This window comes from Copadichromis virginalis, linkage group LG23 (genome assembly GCF_057382275.1).
Source record: "Copadichromis virginalis isolate Kocher_CV1m ecotype Utaka linkage group LG23, C_Virginalis_male_GT1.1, whole genome shotgun sequence".
NCBI lineage: Eukaryota > Metazoa > Chordata > Actinopteri > Cichliformes > Cichlidae > Copadichromis > Copadichromis virginalis.
This window is the reverse complement of record NC_140639.1, coordinates 2,892,188-2,912,941: the sequence shown is the minus strand read 5'-3', so window position 1 is coordinate 2,912,941 and position 20,754 is coordinate 2,892,188. Positions and strand designations below refer to the sequence as shown.

General features: G+C 41.0%; 1 protein-coding gene across 3 annotated transcripts in view; it reads left to right on the top strand.

Annotated features, from left to right (window-relative positions):
• Nucleotides 1-20,754, top strand: part of slc44a5b (solute carrier family 44 member 5b) — a 49,053-nt gene that overhangs the window by 19,098 nt on the left and 9,201 nt on the right. For 2 of the 3 annotated variants that reach the window (XM_085449628.1, XM_085449627.1), the window contains exons 2-20: nt 390-438; nt 6,715-6,788; nt 8,779-8,863; nt 9,145-9,229; nt 9,363-9,476; nt 11,581-11,641; nt 11,743-11,866; nt 12,038-12,082; nt 13,625-13,708; nt 15,106-15,218; nt 15,495-15,626; nt 16,237-16,336; nt 16,422-16,514; nt 18,430-18,517; nt 18,974-19,236; nt 19,344-19,438; nt 19,541-19,644; nt 19,758-19,831; nt 20,312-20,382. In XM_085449628.1, the coding sequence (XP_085305754.1) occupies nt 390-438; nt 6,715-6,788; nt 8,779-8,863; nt 9,145-9,229; nt 9,363-9,476; nt 11,581-11,641; nt 11,743-11,866; nt 12,038-12,082; nt 13,625-13,708; nt 15,106-15,218; nt 15,495-15,626; nt 16,237-16,336; nt 16,422-16,514; nt 18,430-18,517; nt 18,974-19,236; nt 19,344-19,438; nt 19,541-19,644; nt 19,758-19,831; nt 20,312-20,382 (1,854 nt within the window). The remainder of the gene's footprint in view (nt 1-389; nt 439-6,714; nt 6,789-8,778; nt 8,864-9,144; nt 9,230-9,362; nt 9,477-11,580; nt 11,642-11,742; nt 11,867-12,037; nt 12,083-13,624; nt 13,709-15,105; nt 15,219-15,494; nt 15,627-16,236; nt 16,337-16,421; nt 16,515-18,429; nt 18,518-18,973; nt 19,237-19,343; nt 19,439-19,540; nt 19,645-19,757; nt 19,832-20,311; nt 20,383-20,754) is intronic. The other variant, XM_085449629.1, reaches the window with a different exon arrangement.

Here is a 20,754-nt window from a genome sequence, read left to right as displayed (position 1 = left end):
TGGCCTTTACTGTAGTGCTGCCTTACTGTACTGCTCCCACTCTGCCAGATTTGCTAGGAAACTTGCACTGTGAAATGACCTAGTTAGTTGGTGCTGACCGTTTGAATGCCACAGCAGGTGAACATTTTCATCGCCTGTGCTGTAATAAAGTGTTTTCACAGATTTTTAGCAAAATGATCCTGCTCTTGTAATGTTTCTTTTTGCTCTACGTTTTTGCTCAAAAGCAGAAGCGTCATAAAAATGGTCATCTGACTTAAAGAATATTTTGTCTGTTTTGCTGTGGCATTATCTCTGTGCACTGTTTGCTAACTCTGTCAATGAATAGCTGCTTCGTTTGATCGCTCCACAGTATTGTTACTAATTTGTCTGCACTGTTTTTTGTCTTATAGGTGAACCTCGCAAGTTTGACCCGAACTTCAGAGGGCCTGTTCAGAACAGGTACTCAGCATCCTCAGACTACTGTGTAAAATACATTTACAGACACACTTTGAGACATTGTAACATCACCCTCATTCGATAGTTTATAACAAGAAGCTAATTTTTATTCACCTGGATTGTGTAAGACTGGAAACAGAAGACACCGATACAACTTTTTAGTGTAATATGCATTTTTTTATTTTGATGAACTGACCTTCCAAACATCTGACTTCTTACATGTGTATTGAGTTTGCTCACTGTATCATTTTTTTGGCGCACACTGCTGTTTGAGGCTGACAGATTGATTATTTGTCATGCTACATTAATAAAGACTGAGGCCTGAGTGCTGGCAGATCTCTACACTCCACCACACAGATCAATGGCCATAAGTCAAGCTGGTGGCTGGAGTTAACCCAATGACACACATTAGCAGCCAGCCAGACACACACGAAACAGATGTACACACAAGAGATTTCATGATAACGAGTACTCTGTCTCCAGGCTGTAACAAAATGTCCACATTACTAAGTGTTAGCATTATACAACAATGCACCGAGGCTCTTATTTACTTTTTTCAGCTAGCAAAGTGATAGCAAATACTGAGCTTGACACTGCTTATATCTGTAGTAGCCACTGTCTGACAAATTACATGTGTGCGGAAAAAATAAGTGTGCCCTATGATTCAGTAGCTTGCACAACCACCTTTAGCAGCAGTAAGTTGGAGTATTTGTTTTGTCAGACTTTATCGGTTTCTCACATCATTGTGGATCATTTAGACCTGCTCTTCTTTACAGTTTGAAGGCATTTGTTTATGCACAACTTTCTTAAGCTCCTGCCATAACATTTCAGTTAAGTTGAGGTCTGGACTTTGACCGGGCCAGTGTGACACCTTGATTCTTTGCTCTTCAGTCATTCTGTTGCAGATTTTCTGTTGTGCTTGGGATGATTGTACGGTGGCCCTGAGAGGCCAAACGGACTGCAACTTAAGAAAACACCAGCAATAAGAAAAACGCTGCAAAAGCACACAAAACACAAAGGAAATAGTAAAAAACAAAACAGAAAAAGGAAAAACAGATTTCCAAAAGCACAAGGGGAAGTGTTTCTGGGGAGACAATAACCCGACGAACCAAAACATGCTAGGTAAGTGTGTTTTAATCTCATAGGCTAACACACTTATCTCTCATCTTTTCTTTCCTCACAAAACCAATAGATCCTCCACTTCTTTTAAGTGTTTCCCAGCGCATTTCTTAGCATATTTTGGTTCCTGCAACTGGTCCGTCAGGTTATTGTCTCCCCAGAAACACTTCCCTTGTGCTTTTGGAAATCTGTTTCTCCTGTTTCCGTTGTGTTTTGTGTGCTTTTGCAGCGTTTTTCTTATTGCTGGTGTTTTCTTAAGTTGCAGTCGGTTTGGCCTCTCAGGATTGTCTTGCTACGTGACCGAGTTTCAGCCAAGTGTTAGTCACTGGACAGATGGACAGCTTCACTTTTGACTCTAGAATACTCTGATATACAGTGGAAGTTGACTCAATCAAAACAAGCCTAAACCGCCATGCTGATAGTTGGTTTTAGTGCTGAGATGTTATGTTTGGGTTTTGCCAAATGTCCAAAAGACGTTGTTCCAGAAATCTAATAGGTAATTTAGATGCAACTTAGCAAACCTAAGCTATACTGCCATGTATTTTGTAGAGAGAATAGGTTTTCTCCTGGCAGCTCTTCCAAACAAGCCATACTTATCCAGTCTTTTTTCTAATTGTACTGTCAAGAGCTGCTAATAAGCTTCTGCTAATGCTTGTAGAGTCTGAGATGTAGCTCTTGGGGTTTTTTGGGGGGGTGGGTTGCAATTTCTCTGAGCACAGTCTGATGTTGAGGTGAAATTACTGGCAACTGTCTTGAATGTGTTCCATTGTACAGGAAGAATCATAGACTTGAAATTGTTTGGACATGTCCTTCCAAAATAATGGGCAGCAGCAGTAGCCACTTTAAGGTCATTGCTGACACTTTCCTTCTTGACATTGTGTTTATATTAACTTCAAAATCCAGACCTGAAAAATTCTAAAACGTCTGTTTTTATAGAGGCGGTCACGCTTGCTGGTGAACTGACATTTGATATTTAATATACTATTTCAATTTTCACATAGGGCTTCTGCGTTTTTGTTAACTATTCATCAGAATCTCAGCTAAAAGCTCACAAAACCATTTCAACAACATCAAACAGCTAAAACAGCTAACAATTAAAGAGCAGGTAAACATCCCCCGTTTACCCGACAGCACGGACAAAAGCCGACATCTGACAGATTCAGAAACTGCAAGTTTCGTCACTTTCATTCCAGAGTTCACTGAACCAGCAGCAAAAGAAGACGAAAACTATGCTTCATGTTTGAAAGACATTGTCATGAATTCCCTCTTACTTTTGCTGTCTTATTTCCTGCATAGCTCTATCACTCAGTGTGCTTTGAGACCAGATTTACATCAGAAATCTCTATTTTCTGCATTATTCGCTAGCTTATTACGCACCAGTCTACCATTTTTACCACCTGTTTTTCCCCCAAAAGTGACTCTGACAAGAAAGCCTAATTTCTGCTATTGAATACCAAAGAAATGTTGACTTTCACAAATTATGCCAAATTTTGCAAAGCTGTGTTTCTAATAAAGCCTGAGCAACTTTCTCTGCTTCATTTCAGCAGCATCAAGCTTTGTCCATATGTTGATTCATATTGTTATAAGACAATTATTTTTTGATCTGCCGCAGCACATTTTCAAGGGTGTCATGTGCTATAAAAGACCAGACCAGGAAAAACTCCTTTATATTTTTCTGTTTTATCCTCAGTTAGTTTGACACAGTGGCATCTGCTGTGATGCTTACACCTGTGATGAAGTGCTAGCTTTATTTTGACACCAAGATATTTTACACAGAGTTTGTAATTGCAGAGAAAAAGTCAGGTCACGTTGGGCATGTCATTTTAAAGCAAGACGCTTTAAAGTGTGGGGGGGGGGCCTTTACGGGTTAAGTAAATAAAAATGTAATTTGTTGTTATTCATCAGAGGTTGTACTTACTTGATTATATAACCTGCAAGAACAAGATTCTTTTTATTACGTCCTGATACATAAACATGTAAAAAGGCCATACTTTCTTCTTCACGTGGCTGTAAATCTGATGAAAAAGATTTGATATTAGTAGTATCTTTATCCTTCCTCAACCTGATAAATTAGATTGTAAGAAAACGTTTTTTTATTACAATGACAGGTGGGATTTTGCAATGAAGCAAAACTCCTTGAGGGTGTCACTGTAGGCTTTTCTTGAATTAGTCATTTTCAGAGATAATGTAGGTTTTTACTTCTTTTATGTCCAACGTCAGACTGGCACGCTGCTGCGGAGGCATGTTCCAGTTCTCCTGTGCCTCTTTATCCCACCCTCTCCAGCCCATTTCTCCGCTACTGGTGGGTGAAGGCACCAAGGATACTTTGATGTTTCTGTGGCCCAAAGGCTTTTCTTAATGAGAACTGGAAGAGAACCAACTCTGTGGTCGCCTTGTTTTCATGTAAGCTCAAAGCCTAAATGAAGTAACCATATCTGTTGATTGAGCAGTCCTCTGCAAGCTACACAGGAGTGGGCTTGCTGTAGTGCTAATTTTATTTGCCTATAAGAGTCAAAGATCCAGTCATTGTCACATCTCCACCACTCTAATGTAGTCCTTTCTATAATTACCCCTTCAATAAGTGTGCCGTTAAACTTTGCTTCCGATTCTTTCTCTTCGCCCGAACTGGGCCTAATGTTTGTCAGGAATACTGTTCACTTGGAAATTTGTCCCTAATGGCTCTCATGACCATGTGAAATATCCCTTTTGTGTGAAGATCTGCCCTCCTTCCTGTAAATGTCTGTTACAAAGGAGGGACAGTCTGGCAGATTCACACCACAATGGCACCCACGCTATTCTGTGGCACTTCTGCCATCTGTGTCACCTTGGCTCCTGCAGAGTATCAGCCTTGCAAATATAATACTGACACAAAAGTTTCCCGTAGCACTGACAAAGGTTCCAGTACTGACTTTTTTTCTTGCTAAGCAGTACTGCGTGCAAACAGAGTCCACAAGCAGAGAAAAGTGTTGGTTCGTGTGAACGTATGTGTAAGAGGCATCTGAAGAGAGCTAAAGCTTGGGATTGAGCCCAGTTTGGAAGCCAAATAGATTTTGTTTAATTATGTTTTCCTGCGATAAGAGAACGAAGCAGAATTGTTTTCACTCTGCTCACTTTGTCAGCTTCCCTTAAACACTGACCGTAGCACGTTTCAAGGGTCGCTTTCTTTTAGCGCCGAGTCGCTGTGTTTGCACTGTGTCCTTCTTTGTTTTTTTAATTGCAGTTGTTTCCATATGAGGGGAATGAAAATCACAACAGACCTACAGTAACAGTCAGTGTGACGATGAAGCGATTTCAGCTTAAGACTCCCAGCCCTCATATCTTCCCAGTTCATCAAACAGGATGTGTGACTGAGTGATAGCTAACTTATTTACCAGCTGGAGGATAGAGAGGGATTCAATAATTGCCATAGCAACACTGACAGCTCTTTTTTGAATTAAATGAAACGATACTCTCTTGCCTCCCTTTGTTAATAACATGCACAATCTCAGCAACTGTTTTGCTGGTAGTGTAGCAGGTTGTCTGTGTACACCGCATACCCACTGTCAGTGTAAAACTGCCGCTGTGTTCACTTGGGAGAACTGTGCCCACTTCAGTTGCCTTTGTTCCTCTCTTATCTCCAAAAAATAATTGCAGTGCTTCCAGAAAATGGTTTACACCTCAAAATATTTCACAAGTGCCAAGTGTCTATTTAAATCATCAGATAAATCTCTCAGTCAAGTCACTCTCTGAATTCATTGTCTCATCTATAAAATGCCAGAAAATTGTTACAAATTGTAACAGTTTCTATCACTCCATAATCAAAGTATTGATCTTGGATGTGAAACCAGATACGGTAAAGCCATCTTTAAAAGCACGTCCAGGTTTTGAGTGGCTAAATCACGTTTTGTGTTCGCAATTATCTGCAGTCTTAGTGCAGGTCAGATCAAAGAGATGATAATAAAGTCGTTTTAAAACCGCAAACAATGAGTATAGGCTGCCTTGCTGGGACAGAAGAGATTTCCTGCCCTCTGTTTTCAGCAAGCTACCACCGCTGCTAAGACAGATTGCGAGCTTTACCGCAGTTATTAATGCAGGGCTATAAAAATGATCTACTTACTGTACTTGAAAACAGTCCTAAATCCTTTGCAATCCAAGCTTAAATTAAACAGCAGAGTCTAAATCTCAGAGTCTGAGCTAAGCATACAGTCTAAATAGTTTTGCTTGTTTCCTTAAAAATGCATTCAGTTTACTTCACTCACTGTAAACACATTACTGTCTATTTAAGCTACTCTCCCTGTCTCCATGGGTTCCTCCACGTTGTGTATTATGTCTGTACATCAGTGGCGTACATCTTACTGCCTGCTTGGTAATTGTGAAGTAGTGTTTGGAGGCTGAAGAGCAGTAGTGCCTGTAAACAACCGTGTAACCATGCTGCATACAAAACAAGGACAGTTCACTTGTTCAAAGAAGCACACAGAGGAAACACTGCACTTCTCTGAGTTTAGGCCTCCTTTGACCTTGGCTTTGAAATCCAGAGGAGATGAGGGTCTCAAGTCAATTTCATTACCATATGGTGTAAAGGGGAGGTTATGCATGTATGGTACTGCTGGGCACGGTAGATTAAACTTGGCTTCATTCATGGCTGAGGCTGGCACTAAGAGGTTCTGAAAACAGGCTGGATGGACAGCATTTTTTAAAAGGAAGTCGGGGCGGGGGGGAGGAAGCTTGTTATTTGGGAAACACTGAGACGGTGAATAAAGACTCAGAGGGAGAAAGACTCTGAGATGCAGTTTTAAACTAGCAGACTAAGGCTGCTGAAGTGAGAGTGGAAACTTCAAATAACGGTCTCTGTGGCTGCGGGTCAGTTAACCCTGAGAGGCATTCAGAGTCTCATCAGGAAGTCAGTAGAGCTCCACTGCAGGTTCTCTGAAAACACAGATGACACTTACTCGTCTCTGGAAGTAAAGTACTGAGCTAAAACGCCGTTACCATACAATAGCAATTACATTGTCAACACACACTATGCATTCTTTCTCTCTGTGAGGTGAAGCTAATTTCATATTCCCCCTGGGGACACTTTACTAAATATATTTGCATATATTACTGATTTCCACTGTTTTCCACTCGTAATCTTGGATTCCTGCGTCACACACTGTTCCCACATCCCTCTTCTGTTTCCAGGAGCTGCACTGATGTGGTTTGCTGTGTTATCTTTGTCATTGTCATCCTTGGATACATCGCTCTGGGTACTGTGGGTGAGTTTGACAGGTTGCCAGTGATTACATCACACAAACTTTCTTAATGACACACAAACGTGTACACACGATGATGAGGTATGTGTGGCTGTGGCGCAGAAAAATGAATTTCTTTGATACCCTGTCCTTGCAGGTAGTTTAAAGCGCACCATATGGCTGATGGTATAAAAAGGAAAGGTGAATGCAAATCGTGTGCTCTGCCTGTGAGGTTTTGTCTGAAGAGGTCAAAACTCCAGCTACACTTGTAGTATATCAAACAACTTTACTGCTTGACCAAAGCTGTTCAATATACACTCACCGGATGCTTCATTAGTTGCTCCTTAATGCAAATGTCTAGTCAGCCAATCATACGGCAGCAACTGAATGCATTTAGGGATGCAGACAAAGACGACTTGCTAAAGTTTAAACTGAGCATCAGAAGGGAGAATAAAGGTGATTTAAGTCACTTTGTGTTTGACATGCTGGTCTGAGTATTTCAGGAACTGCTGAATTGCTGGGATTTCGCAACCCAACCATCTCTAACGTTTAGAGAAAAAGAGAAAATATCCAGAGAGCAGCAGTTCTTTGGCTGAAAGTCCCTTGTTGATATCAGAGGTCAGAGAAAAATGGCCAGACTGCTTCAACCAGGATCTTTTTTTGGCACCCATAGTACCAGCGGAGCATTATTTCAAATGCCACAACCAACCTGAGTGCTGCTGCTAACAATGAAACTACATTGTTATGTGCCATGCCACAAGGCTCAAATCATCTGAAACTGGTTTCTTGAAAATGAAAATTAGTCCACTGTGTTCGATCCAGTAGAGCACCTTTAGGACCAAAATATCCCAGGAATGACTTCAGCACTTAATTAGCATAGTTCTGAAGGTTCTGTTGACTTTCTAAAATTTGACCGTCTTCCACCTTGGAAGTGTTTTACCTTGTGGTAGCAGCGTCTACGCGCTGAGGTTTTGTTTGACAGTAATATACCACAAAAAAAACTTCAATTGTCAGCACTTTGTTGTTGTTTTTTTAGTTGACCTGGTCAGAATTTCTAGAATCCCATTTCAAAGAATGGGAGTTTCTCATGATAAGTAGAAGAAGTTGGATATATTTGACCTTTCTTCCTTTACTCACTGACCAGCACGTTAATGCATCTCTTCTCTCTTACACGTGTTACAAAGTTGGGGAAAGTCCCAGTGCTGTCACTAAACTGGCCTTTATCTTGCCAGCTTACTGCCAGTTGATTCATGTTTCAGTAAATGGAAAGGACTTCCTGTTTCCAAATAATTTTAAAAAGAGCGACGTGTATGACTCCGCACGCAACATGTCTGCAGTCACCTAAAGAATGTGGCCTTCTGCCTTCATCCTTTGCAGTTTCATCCTCCTTGTTGTGACTTGTAGAGCATCTTAATTGTGCTGCCTCACATTCAGCACAGTCCCTCATTGACTGGCAAGGTGAAAGGCTTTAACACTGTGTTGTTTAGCTTGGCTAAATTAATGAAACACAAGCATTGCTCAGAAAATTGATTTTTAAGGTTGCCACCGTCCTATCTAGAGAAAAAGAACAGAACAAATTAAAGGATTGATTTCTTTGTCTTTTGTTGTGTTTCTTCTTAATTACTATTCATACCCTTGCTTAAATAAATTAGCATTTTTGTATTCTTAATTGTTTTGGTTGCTTTTTAACATGCATGACCTTGGCATTAGGCACAAATGTTATTGATATAGTGCAGAGGTTTCGTTTTGTTACAGCTGTATCTGAATGCTAATGTGTGTCTTTTGGTTTTTATCAGCAGATCATTTTCTTAGTTATATTCAAAGTAAAGTAGATGTCTGAAAATGTTAGTATTGGTCATTTAGGAATACAGACAGTCTGAACTGGGGTGATGGGCTGGCCAGTGGCCTCATGTTCTTCAGCAGGTAGACCAGTTTGAGTATGATTTGGGGGATGATTGTGCAGATTTTAAAATCCAAGCACCTGAAATGAAAAGCTCTGTTGGTGTCGTTTCAGCCTGGATTCACGGTGACCCCAGGAAGGTCGTCTATCCAACAGACAGCCGCGGTCAGTTCTGTGGCCAGCAGAACACCCCCAATGCGTGAGTGGAAAACTGTCTTCTTCTTAAATTGTTTACAGTGGAATAATTATGTTGTCCAATTTGTCTGTCAGCATTATGTTGTTATCTTTACATGAACAATAGCCATTGTCTACCATTCAGTACACTGAGATGATTCTTGATTAATCCTGGCAAGTTTTATTGCACAGCACACTGTGAGTGTGAGCACCTCCATGCTGGCTGATAAAACATTGCACAGTAATGGACTTTTGGATCTGTCTAATCTGACTCCCCTTTTTTGTCTTCATCTTTTGTCTTCACAGAAACAAAGCCATATTATTCTACTTCAACATGCTGAAATGTGCCAATCCTGCAGTTTTAATTAACCTCCAGTGCCCTACAACCCAGGTAGGAGATTGAACGAAGCCCCGTTTTGTAGCTCTGTGTACAGTGCTTGATGTCTCTCTCCAACTTTTTCGCCACGCACGATTATGCAAGATTGATGGGCGCTCTCATTAAGACGATGTGTTGCCTTCCTCAGCTCTGCGTCTCGAAGTGCCCTGACAGATTTGCCACTCTCCTGGATGCAATGAATACCAAAAACTGGGAATATTACAAGCAATTCTGCAAGCCAGGCTTCGAGATTGGCAGTAAGGTGAGAGATGGAGGGTAACGGGGCATTTTGTTTTTTTGCAAACTCGATGGAAGTGTGAGATTGTGTTAAATCATCGCTGCTTTGAGACCAGCTCATGTACAATACATTGGACACTTAGCTGGGAAATATGTGCAGTTACTTAATGACACGTGCAAAAATAAATATAAAAAGAGTGTATACGAGTATCTTAGGCTACGTTCACACCGCAGGTCTTAATGCTCAATTCCGATCTTTTGATCAAATCCGGTTTTTTTTGTCTGCGTGTTCACACGACAAATAAAATGCGACAGCAAACGCGCTCTAGTGTGAACGCGCTCTGTTTAGACCCAGACCAAACAATATTGTTTGACTGATGGCCTTAATATAAAGACTTCAGACTTTACGTTTCCCAATTTTTACTTTAAGTTATTTTGTTATTTACATAATAATGTAAATAACCTAATAATGATCCTTATTGCTACTTTAGAGGAGCGGTGCTGCAAAGGATAGCTGCAGATTTCTGTCAGAATCTGCAGATTATACAGAACAAATAAAATGTTCACGTTTCTCCAACGTTCCCAACAGTTTCACTGACATCTACGCTGGATGGCCAGGAAGCATTCGCAATGTCTTCTCAGGCGCTTCTCTGGCGCTGATAATTAGCGTCTGTCTTGTGTCAGTGACGTAATTTAATGCGACATGACCATCAAACAGCAGTCGCTTTCTAAAACATCGGATATGTATCGGATTCAGTACCACATACGAAAGTGACCCAGATCGGATTTGAAAATATTGGATTTGTGCCGTTCACACTGTCACACCATGATCGGATAGATGGGTCTCATAGGGTCAAAAAAATCGGATTTGATGCGCTTTCGCCTGCAGTGTGAACGCAGCCTAACAGGCTTGAAAGTCAGTATTTGGTATCTGCACCTTTATTCTTAAATACCACCTGATCCCAAGCTTTCTTCAAGTAGTCTTCAGGAACAGTTCTCCAGGATTCTTGAAGGACATTCAAAGCTCTTCTTTGGATGTTGCTGCCTTTTGTTCTGTTCTCTGTCGAGATGATTCCACACGGCTTCAATACTGTTGAGGTCCGAGCTCTGAGGAGGCCAATCCATGGCTGACAGTGGTCCGTTGTGTTTTTATATCCAGGAATGCTTGTACTGCACTACTGTTTGGGAATATTGTCATGCTGAAAATGAAGTCGCCGTCAATCTGACACTTTTCGGATGGCACTACATGAAGGATCACCATCTGATGGTACTTCTCTATGTTCAGAATTTGAACAAGACCCTCAACACCACAGCATGACTGAGCCTCCACTATGTTTCACAGACACACTGTGGAATGGTCAGGTGCATCTCTCAGTTCCTTTCAGGACTTTGTTGGATATTTGTTCCTATTTCTTAGATATTTTTTTAGGCCTGACACTTGACTCGTGACTTTAACACAGAACTACTCCACATTTTTCAGAGCTCTTTGGACCTTTTCTTTTTTATCTAGAACATTTTTGAAACGATTTAATCAGTTTTAGTCTTTCTAATAACGAAGAGCACATTTGGAGTGAGCTTCGCGAGATGGGCGGAGGTGAGCTAGCAGCCACTCATGCTTATCACAGCCCTGTTCCGTCAGCTGGCAGCAGTTCGGTGGCAGTGACGCTGGCGTTATGGTGCATGAAAGTGAGGTGTTGTGTGGGAGCACTTTACAGCTCAGACTGTCTGAATTGAATCATAGTTTCCGCTTTCCACGTCATCACTAAGTATGACAAACTCTGTTACATCTGTCTGTAAAATCTGTCAGTTGTGTGTTTAGTTTACTTTAGATACGTTTTTATTTTTTAGATTAATGATAATTATTGTAACTTGCATAAGTATTTTTAAATTGAATTTATTTATGGTGCATTTTCAGTTGGACATTTCATTGCAGGACTTGAAAGAGAAACATACAAGATTTTTTTAAATACTCAAGCAGGCACGACAGATTCAAACAAAACAAGATCACAAAGTTTAATAGAGAAGAAGTTCTTTTATGTCTTTGTAATAAAGGCTGCGAGGAGTGAACGCTCAGGGAAAATCACTTGTTTTCAGCTCTTTGAATCATTATCTCTTCTGTTCCCTTTCAGTCAGTCAGAGAAGTCATACGAGATGAAGACTGCCCGTCTATGATTGTGCCAAGCAGACCTTGTACGTGAATCCGAGCAACTCTAAATACATTGCCTCAATAACTTACTGTTTGTTCTGCCAAGAGGGTAAATACAACAAAAATATCTACAAATGTGTTTCAGTCCTTCAGCGGTGCTTCCCTGATTTCATTAGAAGAAATGGGATTTTAACTGTAGCCAATCAGACCATCTTCAAAGACGGTGAAAATAACAAGAGAAGTGTCGACGATCTCAAAGATGCTGCCAAGTAAGATCTGCTCCCCTGCAACACCAGTCTTTGCCCTACTTGTTTAACGGGTTCATTTTTAGCAGTAGGAGAATCACAGATTACGATTTGGCAAACAAAACAAACAATGAAACTACTTTTTAAAAATCCCCTCTAGAATAAAGTGTTTTTAAACTGTTATACTGTCTGTAGGGATGCCGACTCTGCACCCAGAGAGATCTGGACAGAAATAACAGGGTAGGACCAGTGGGCATTTTACTGATGCCCATGAATGTGCTCAGTCACATTCAAAGTCATCTGCATGCTTATTGCATGAAAATAAAGCTTACCTACAAACTCAACAGCCTGAGCCAATGTTATGGGTCTCTACAAGCTTAGCTGCTTTGTATGTATGTATATATCTATATGTTATCAGCATGTAAAAGGGCAGAGGCAGCAAACTTCAAAAATCATGTATTTAAACCAGTGAGCTGATATCATGATCATACATGATTTGTATGGCTGCAGTAATCTACCTTGAATAATATAACTTGATGCTTTTTCTTTAGCCAAGTAACCGCCAACATAAAGTAGAAAGGGTTAAAAATGATTTATTTCAGCTTTTTAACTTTGCTTCTGCTTTAGCCAGTTGCTTTATATAGACTAACCTGCTGTTTATCCATAAGAATACATAACTATATTTTTGTTTGTGGCATTAGATGCAAAATAGGGCAAGTTAATACCTCAAAACATCAAGTCATCGCCTCTACCTTCTGTGTGAAGTAAATTGGAGAGTGCTGTGCTGCCCCCTGGTGGTCATTAGTTTTGCTCTCCTGGCGCAGATTTTGGGAGCGATCCAAACTCTTGTATGTGTGGACACTGAACAGTGACCTTAATTAGACAGTAAGATTTAGAATTGATGCTGGCGTCCTGTTTGTCCCACAGCAATGTTATCTTGCCCTCTATGTCTCGCCAATTTCAAGATATACCTGAGTCACTTCTACAGTAAACTTTTCAGTAATCATATTCTGACTTTGCTGCCAGTTTTGTAGTTTAAATACTCTCCAAGTGTTTAATGACAAGTGGAGCTATTTAATGAACCCAGAAGGCGAGCTTTCCTGTGAAATAAACAGGCATCTTCTTTTGTGCTTATCTGAGTTAGAGTGACGGGGACCTGAGGTCTATCTCAGCTTACACTGGTGTGGTATGCCCTGGACACGCTAACACCGAGAAACAAACTCACATCCACACCTACCGGTGCAAAATTTCTGATTCCTGTTCTGTTTGAATTCTGATATTCAACAAAAACTCTGTGTGGGTTTTAAACCAGAACATCTTCAGATAGAAAGATAATACTGAGTCTGTGACGTTTACTATCTGAAGCATTTATGTTATTACTGTGGAGATGAAAATGTGGCTCCTGATCTAACACATCCATTACTATTTGCTTTACCACAAAGTGCTCGTCTGAATGATATTCACTTCTATACTATTTCCCACCCTGCTGTAATAGCTGCCAGTACTGCTTCTGTAACTCTACTTGTTTTGTGGCTCTTTGATATGGAACTTGAGCAGCTCTTACAACTGACATTATCGAAAGCATTTTAGAGCTATAGCTGTCTCTGTTCCATGATGAAAGCAGTAGAGATCAATCGGCTGTCAAAACGTTTTTGAGAAATCCTTGTGAACTAAGCGGCATTAGCCTAAATCCACCAAAGTGCATCCCTGTGCTGTTTAATCACTTTCTGTCTACTCCTCTTCCTCCTATTTTTTCCATTTCACCTTTTTACTGAACCACAGAGGTATCGCCAGTCTGCTGAATGCCAAAGAAGTCGGCATGAAGATCTTCGAAGATTATGCAAACTCCTGGATCTGGATCCTCGTGTAAGAATGGCCTTTCCTCATTTTAGTGATTAAATTCATATGAAGAGAAAAATCTCTGATTCATTGATGAGATTATGAAAGTGTTCACATTATTACTTTGATGAAGATGCTCCTGCTGTTTGTGATCTTTTAACCCATCAATCCAGTGTCAACTATTATTTGCAGTCATGTTTAAAGAGGAAGTTGTTTGGTTTGTTATTAGAACAACCAAACTTGTGATCCACTAAAAACGGTGGATATACTTTAATAATATAAATCCTTTAACAAATAGAAACTGATAGATCTTATATTCTGTTGTATGACGTACATCCAGGCCTCAGACATTTGTTGTGTCACCTGTAGCAGAGGTTATTTCTCATACGTGTTTTGCACATTTGTTCACCAGTCTCACATCAGCTTCCTGACATTTTTGACCGGATCGGTGGATTTGCTGTGATATGACAGAGAATTCTTGAAACTGTCCAGAGCCAGAGGCAGCAAAGCTAAATCATAATGCACCAACATGCTTCATGCTGGTCAGAACACCCAAACAACTCAGGGATGTTTTATTCCTGTTTTCAGAGCTTGTTGGTCCTGGAGACACTGATTGTAACAGCAGTTTGACTGTTTTCAGGACTACTGCCTGAGATTAGTTTCTAAACAGCAGCGTCACAAACACATTGCAGTCACAACACTTGACACCAAAGATGAAATCGAGGCTCTGAGATGCTTTTAACTAAGGCTTCGTCCACACTAATACGTTTTCGTTTGAAAGCGCATCTTTTTCTCCCCGTTTTGTCCTCCCGTCCACGCTGAGACGCCGTTTTCGTTCAAGGCAAACGCAGCGTTTTGAAAACGCTCTCCAAAGCGGATACATTTGAAAACACCGTTTTCCCGTCCCAGTGGGACAGCGAACCAGGAGCCTTTTCGAAAACGATGACACATTTTAGTCATGTGATGCAGTCATGTGACCCATTAAACTACGATAGCAGAGGGCAGTGGTTGTTTTGTTTGCTCTCAGTTTTGACAGCCCTGTTAAAGATTAATATCAGTTTGTAAATGCTCCAGCTTTTCTTCAAATTCTTTAATTCTCACTCGCTTTTGCAACTTTGTACTTTTGTGTTACTCGCAGCAACAACTCCAGCTCATTTTGCCGCGACATTTCAAAGAGCCCGAAAGTAAATAAGCGGCAGACAGAAATCCGAATCTTCTTGCATTTCACGCATGCGCAAAGCGCCTTGAGGCGACTGCTATGTAAATAAAATTGAATTGAATTGAATGCGTAGGACTGGAGCGTAAGCATTTTCAGCCGCTTCAATGTGGACGCACAACTCTGAAAACGACTGAAAACACTGGTGTGGACACGGAGCGTTTTCAAAGACTTGATATTGTTTTTTGTTTTGTTTGTGGTGTTGCAGAGGTCTGGTGATAACCATGGTGGTCAGTCTGCTCTTCATCTTGCTGCTGCGCTACACTGCTGGTGTGCTACTGTGGCTCGTCATCTTTGGTGTCATCGTTGCAGTGGGATACGGTGAGGATGCAGAAACACTTGTAGTCATGTGGCTTGCTGTGTATTTAGTCCAAGTGTAAAAAACAATGAAGTGAATGAACTGAAGGTGAAACGTTTTCAAGCAACTTAAAGAGGTCCAGACGCTTTTCTTTCCAAGCTCCTTAGACTACGATGACCTGGATGACTGAGAACCTTCACAGACGTTGAAAGAAATTCTTTTACCTGAGCCTTTCCCACCAGATGTGCTGTGAGCAGTCATGGCTAGTAGATCATCTTCACTCTTTCATTCTCTCTCAGGCATTTGGCACTGTTACTGGGAATACAGCAACCTGAGCAGGAAGCCAGGCTCCAATGTCACCATCACTGACCTTGGCTTCCACACAGACTTCAGCATTTATCTTCAGCAAAGCCAGACGTGGCTCATCTTCAGTAAGTTGTCATCCACTAGCAAAGCAGCACTTACTGTAACGCTGGTTTCTGCTTTACGTGCACGGCAGTTTCCTGGTTGTATGTATTACTGCTGTTAATTCCTCACAAACCAAACAGAAATTGTGACATTGTTTGTCTTGGTGAGCTTTTCAAAACTGTGATTATAGCAAATATTTTTGATTTAGATGCTTGCACTGGGACTGTTTCAATCTTTTATGCGTGTAATCCCAACCTTTGCTGTCGTGTCAGGTTGGTATGTTGTTCTGTACTTACAGACATCCTGTTCTTGTGGAAAGGAAGTCTCTTGACCTCCTTGTGGGAATTTATTTAAATTTGGCACAGATGTCCATTTGAACTCGTTTGAACTGATTAGATTTGGATGATCAAAGGTCAAGGTCACTCACTGTCAGCACCCAGAGGGAACTGCTTTACATCTGGCACAAACTGACTTGGACTCACAGATGACCTGATCAGAAATTAGTATTCAAGGCCGCTGTGATCTAACCAGCGCTTTTTAGCCATGACTCATGTGCTCATTTTGAGCGAGCACTTTCTGAATATCTAAAAGCATATTTGTTACGCTGCTGTTGACTCGACCTTTATTTTGCAGTGATCTTGCTCTCTGTGACTGAAGCCGTCATTGTGATAATGCTGATATTTCTGAGGTCGAGGCTGCGCATCGCTATTGCATTACTGAAGGAGGGAAGCAAGTGAGTATGGATCCTGCTTCTGATAATTAAACAGTGCGTTTTGCTCTTTTTCATGAATTTAATGTTTTTCTTGGGGGTTTTTCAGGGCAATCGGCTACATCATGTCCACCCTCTTCTACCCTGTCATCACCTTTTTCCTTCTGGCCATCTGCATCGCTTATTGGGCTGTCACAGCAGTGTATCCTTCCAAATACTGACAAACTGAAGCAGAGTTTCGTGTAGAGAATTAAAGGAGTTGAGCTGCCTTGAAGAAATCTGTTTTTTACTACAGACGAATTGCAGCATGTTAATTAGAATCATCCACAGGATAATGTGTAATATCAGTAAAGCTGTTAGATTAAACAGGTTAAATTCAGGTTTTTTGATGTTGTGCCACAGCATAATTTATCTCAGGACACTTGAAATAGTAAAGTAAAGACTACAGTATTAGAGAGAAAGCTAGTAGTTCCCTTTGAGCGTGCATTCAGCAACAGTGGAGAGGAAAAAGTCTTCTAGAACCAGGCACAGGTAAGTCAGACCTCTGCATGGATTGGTTGTTGCATATGCTCACAGGTGACTTTGCTAGGTACACCTTGTTATCACAAGGTTGGACTCTCTGTTACTTTCATAACTGCCTCAGTTCTTAATGGCATCAACAAGGTGCTGAAAATATTAATTTTGGTCCATGTTGTCCCGACAGCATTACACAGTTGTTGCGCATTCGTCGGCTGCACGTCTAGGATGCAAAGGTCCCGTTCTACCACGTCCCACGGGTGCTGTGTTGGATAGATCTGGTAACCGTGGAGGCTGTTTGAGTATACTGAACTCATTGTCATGTTCAGGAAACTAATTTGAGATTATTTTTTGACATGATGATGGAAGTGGTTGTTGCTGAACAGCCGAAAGTATCCTCCACACGATTACACCACCATCACCATCCTGAACCAGTGAATTAAGGCAAGAACGTCCATGCCATCATTCATATTGTTTATGCTAAATTCTGACTGTACCATCCAATTTTCCCAGCTGAAACTCATCAGACCAGTGAACATTTTTTTAATCTTCTGTTGTCCAATTTTGGTGAACTTATGCTGCATCTGTCATGAATCGCTGTGTGGCAGGCAAGCAGGAGTGGTGGACCCAAAATGCAGAACTCAGACACGGAAGTGAAACTTAAGGCGCAGCTTTATTGCTGGGAAAAACCTCGTACAAACTAAACTCACCAAAAGAAAACCAAAAGTCAGAACAGAGGAACCAAGGACTGAAACACTGGAAAGAAACACTAAACTGGAGCAGGAGACCAAACACTAGGAACATAGAAGCGGAACACACAGCTAGTTGAGGGTACGACGCGACACTGACACAGAGAAACACAGGGCTTAAATACACAGACGGCAGTAATCAAGGGATGAGAGACAGGAGGGGACACACCTGGGAGAAATCACAGCTGACGAGACAGGGGAAACGTAAACTGAGCACACTCACATATGACACAAACCTTCACAATAAAACAGGAAACTCAGACACATGGAACCAGACAAGACATTGAACTAAACAGACAGATTCACAAACAGATGGGGTGACACCATAGACAGAGACAGACTCAAAGGCAGACCAAATATAACACACAGAACTCAAACAATAATAATCATCATCATCATAAACTAGAAAATGATAACTAAAAGCGCTGGGTCACCGACCCAGGACCATGACAGCATCAGTGTTTTTTAGCTTACAGGAGTAGCGTCTGTTTTGGCCGTCTGTTTCAAGTTTCGATATCTTGTGCGTTCAGAGATGCTGATCTGCGTACCTTGATAAGAATGATTGTGGTTGTTTATGTTACTCTTCCCTTCATATCAGATCGAAGCAGTCTGGCCTTTCTCCTATGACCTTTGACATCAGCATTTTCACCCAGAGATGTTCAGCACTTAGTTGCTTCTTTGTGATTTGCTGATTAGATATTTGTGTGAACAATCAGTCGAACAGGTGTACCTAATGAAATGGCCCGTGAGTCTGTAACAAGTAAGTGAAGCAGTCAAGGAAGTCCAACTACATGTTCTTTAACTCACTGATTCTTGAGTGTTGAATTTTTCCTTTAACTAGTTTACCCTCAGCTTCTTAGCATCATCGGGTAACGCAGTCTACAAGGTCACACCTGCTGATGATAAATGCATGTATGCAAACCTCACATGCAATCCACAGGTTAGCCCTATGCTCCCTTACAGTTTATTACTGAAAATGTTTAGTTACCGTGTAATTTCTCCATCACTTGGCATGAAAAACATCTCTTGATCGGATTCGTTCTCAGCAGTAAAGTGTAATTAGTCAAATTAGGTGTAATAGCTGCTTTATGTCTAATTAATAAAATGTCTTAATGTAAATACATTAGATGTTCTGATGTAAATCGAGTTCAATTAGTGGCTGGCAGCAACAAACATTTATCTGACAGATGTTATTTATCAGCCAACAAGTAATTTGAGCATGTAAACAGATGAATATTCAAGGATTCCCTTAAAGCTATTCATGTGGAAATAATTTATATTCAAGGTAGAGGCAGGAAAGACAAGAAGAGAAAAGTATCTTGATTATGGTGACAAACAGAATCCTGTTATTTCTATCTGACAGCGCATCAAGATCTAATCTGCTGCTTTATTTCAGACCTTCAGTAAGACCAACATTACCAAGGTGTGCCCCGGGTCACAGTGTATGTTCGCCTTCTACGGTGGGGAGAGTCTGTACCATCGCTACATCTTAGTTTTCCATCTGTGTAACCTCTTTGTGTTCCTCTGGCTGGTCAACTTTACCATCGCCCTGGGCCAGTGCACCCTGGCCGGGGCCTTCGCTTCCTACTACTGGGCCCTGAAGAAGCCAAAAGACATCCCTGCCTGCCCCCTCTACTCCTCCTTTAGCAGAGCTATACGGTGAGTACAGTCCCAAAACAAGCGCAAATCCACTAAGACGCTGAAACGTGAAAGTAAGAACGTGAGGAAAATGTTTTCATTTAATATTCTCCATTCTTGTGGCACAGTTATCACACAGGTTCTCTGGCCTTTGGGTCGCTAATCCTTTCTGTGGTGCAGATGATCCGAATTGTTCTCGAGTACCTGGATCACAAACTGAAAGGCAAGCTTGGAAACCCTTCGAGGCCTCTTACTAATTTATTACTGATTGTTTCAAATGACTTTTTGTTGATGATATTTATTTATATTCCTGATTTTTATCCAGTTTCTCAAAATGCCTGCGCTCGATTCTTGCTCTGCTGCCTCAAATGCTGCTTCTGGTGCCTGGAACATTTTATCAAGTTTCTAAACAGAAACGCATTCATTATGGTGAGTAATTTCTAGTAACACTCATTTATTGCAGACATGTTAGCAGCTGTTAATTGGTCCAGCTTCGGTGCTTAACTACCCGCAACCCAGCACTCACTGCTTCTCACCAACAGATGGCAATATATGGGAAGAACTTCTGCACCTCCTCCAAGGACGCTTTCTTCCTCTTAATGAGGAATGTTGTTCGGTAAGTCCCAGTTAAATGTTTTAGAGCCACATGGCTAAAAAAACCCTCAGCAGAGTACAGATGCTGCTGAGGTGGTAAAGCTTCTTCTTTACCATAAAAAATGCCAGAACGTAACAGATACGGGCAAAAAAACAAAGAAGTATATTTACTGTCATCATGTTTGTGAAATAATGGGGCAGTTTCAGTTGACGTAATGCACGGGAGTTTGTATCTCTGCTGTTTGTGTTTCTCTTCTACCTCAACTTGAGGTTGGCTGTAACTCAGGAGGTAGAGCAGGTCATCTAATTGGAAGGTTGGTAGTTCGATCCCTGGCTGCTCCCGTGTGCATGCCAAATATCCTTGGGCAAGATACAAGTTGCTCTCTGATGTGTCCATTGGAGTATGAATGTAAATGTTGGGTGAATGAGGGTGCTCAGCTGGAGGTGAGAGGCACTATAATAGGAACCAGTCCATTTACTCACGTTGTCTTCCTCCCGGCAGGGTGGCCGTCCTGGACAAGGTGACCGACTTTCTGCTGTTCTTGGGAAAACTGCTTATTTCAGGAAGTGTTGGTGAGTTTATCTTTTATTTGGATGCATGCAATAAGCTCTTTATTTACTTATTTAATTTGCATCATTATAAGTTGACACTTACATCCCAGTAGGTGGCTGACATGAATTTGGAGGACCTTGATTTTACTTCATTTTATAAGAGCTTATATATTAAACGTAAACCTTGATTCTAGAAGTTACTCTAATTTATACTTGCAGTGTTTGAAAGGACTTATTGCGTGGCCTAACCACTTGTTTTGTTTCAGCAGCTTTTTATATCTGCAGGTCCTTTATTGTAAACCTTCAGTATATCATGAGACCCTTGTTTCAAGTTCCACCCACTCGTGTTTAATCTGCTTTAAAGCCGATGAGGATTTGACAATTTTTGTTTAT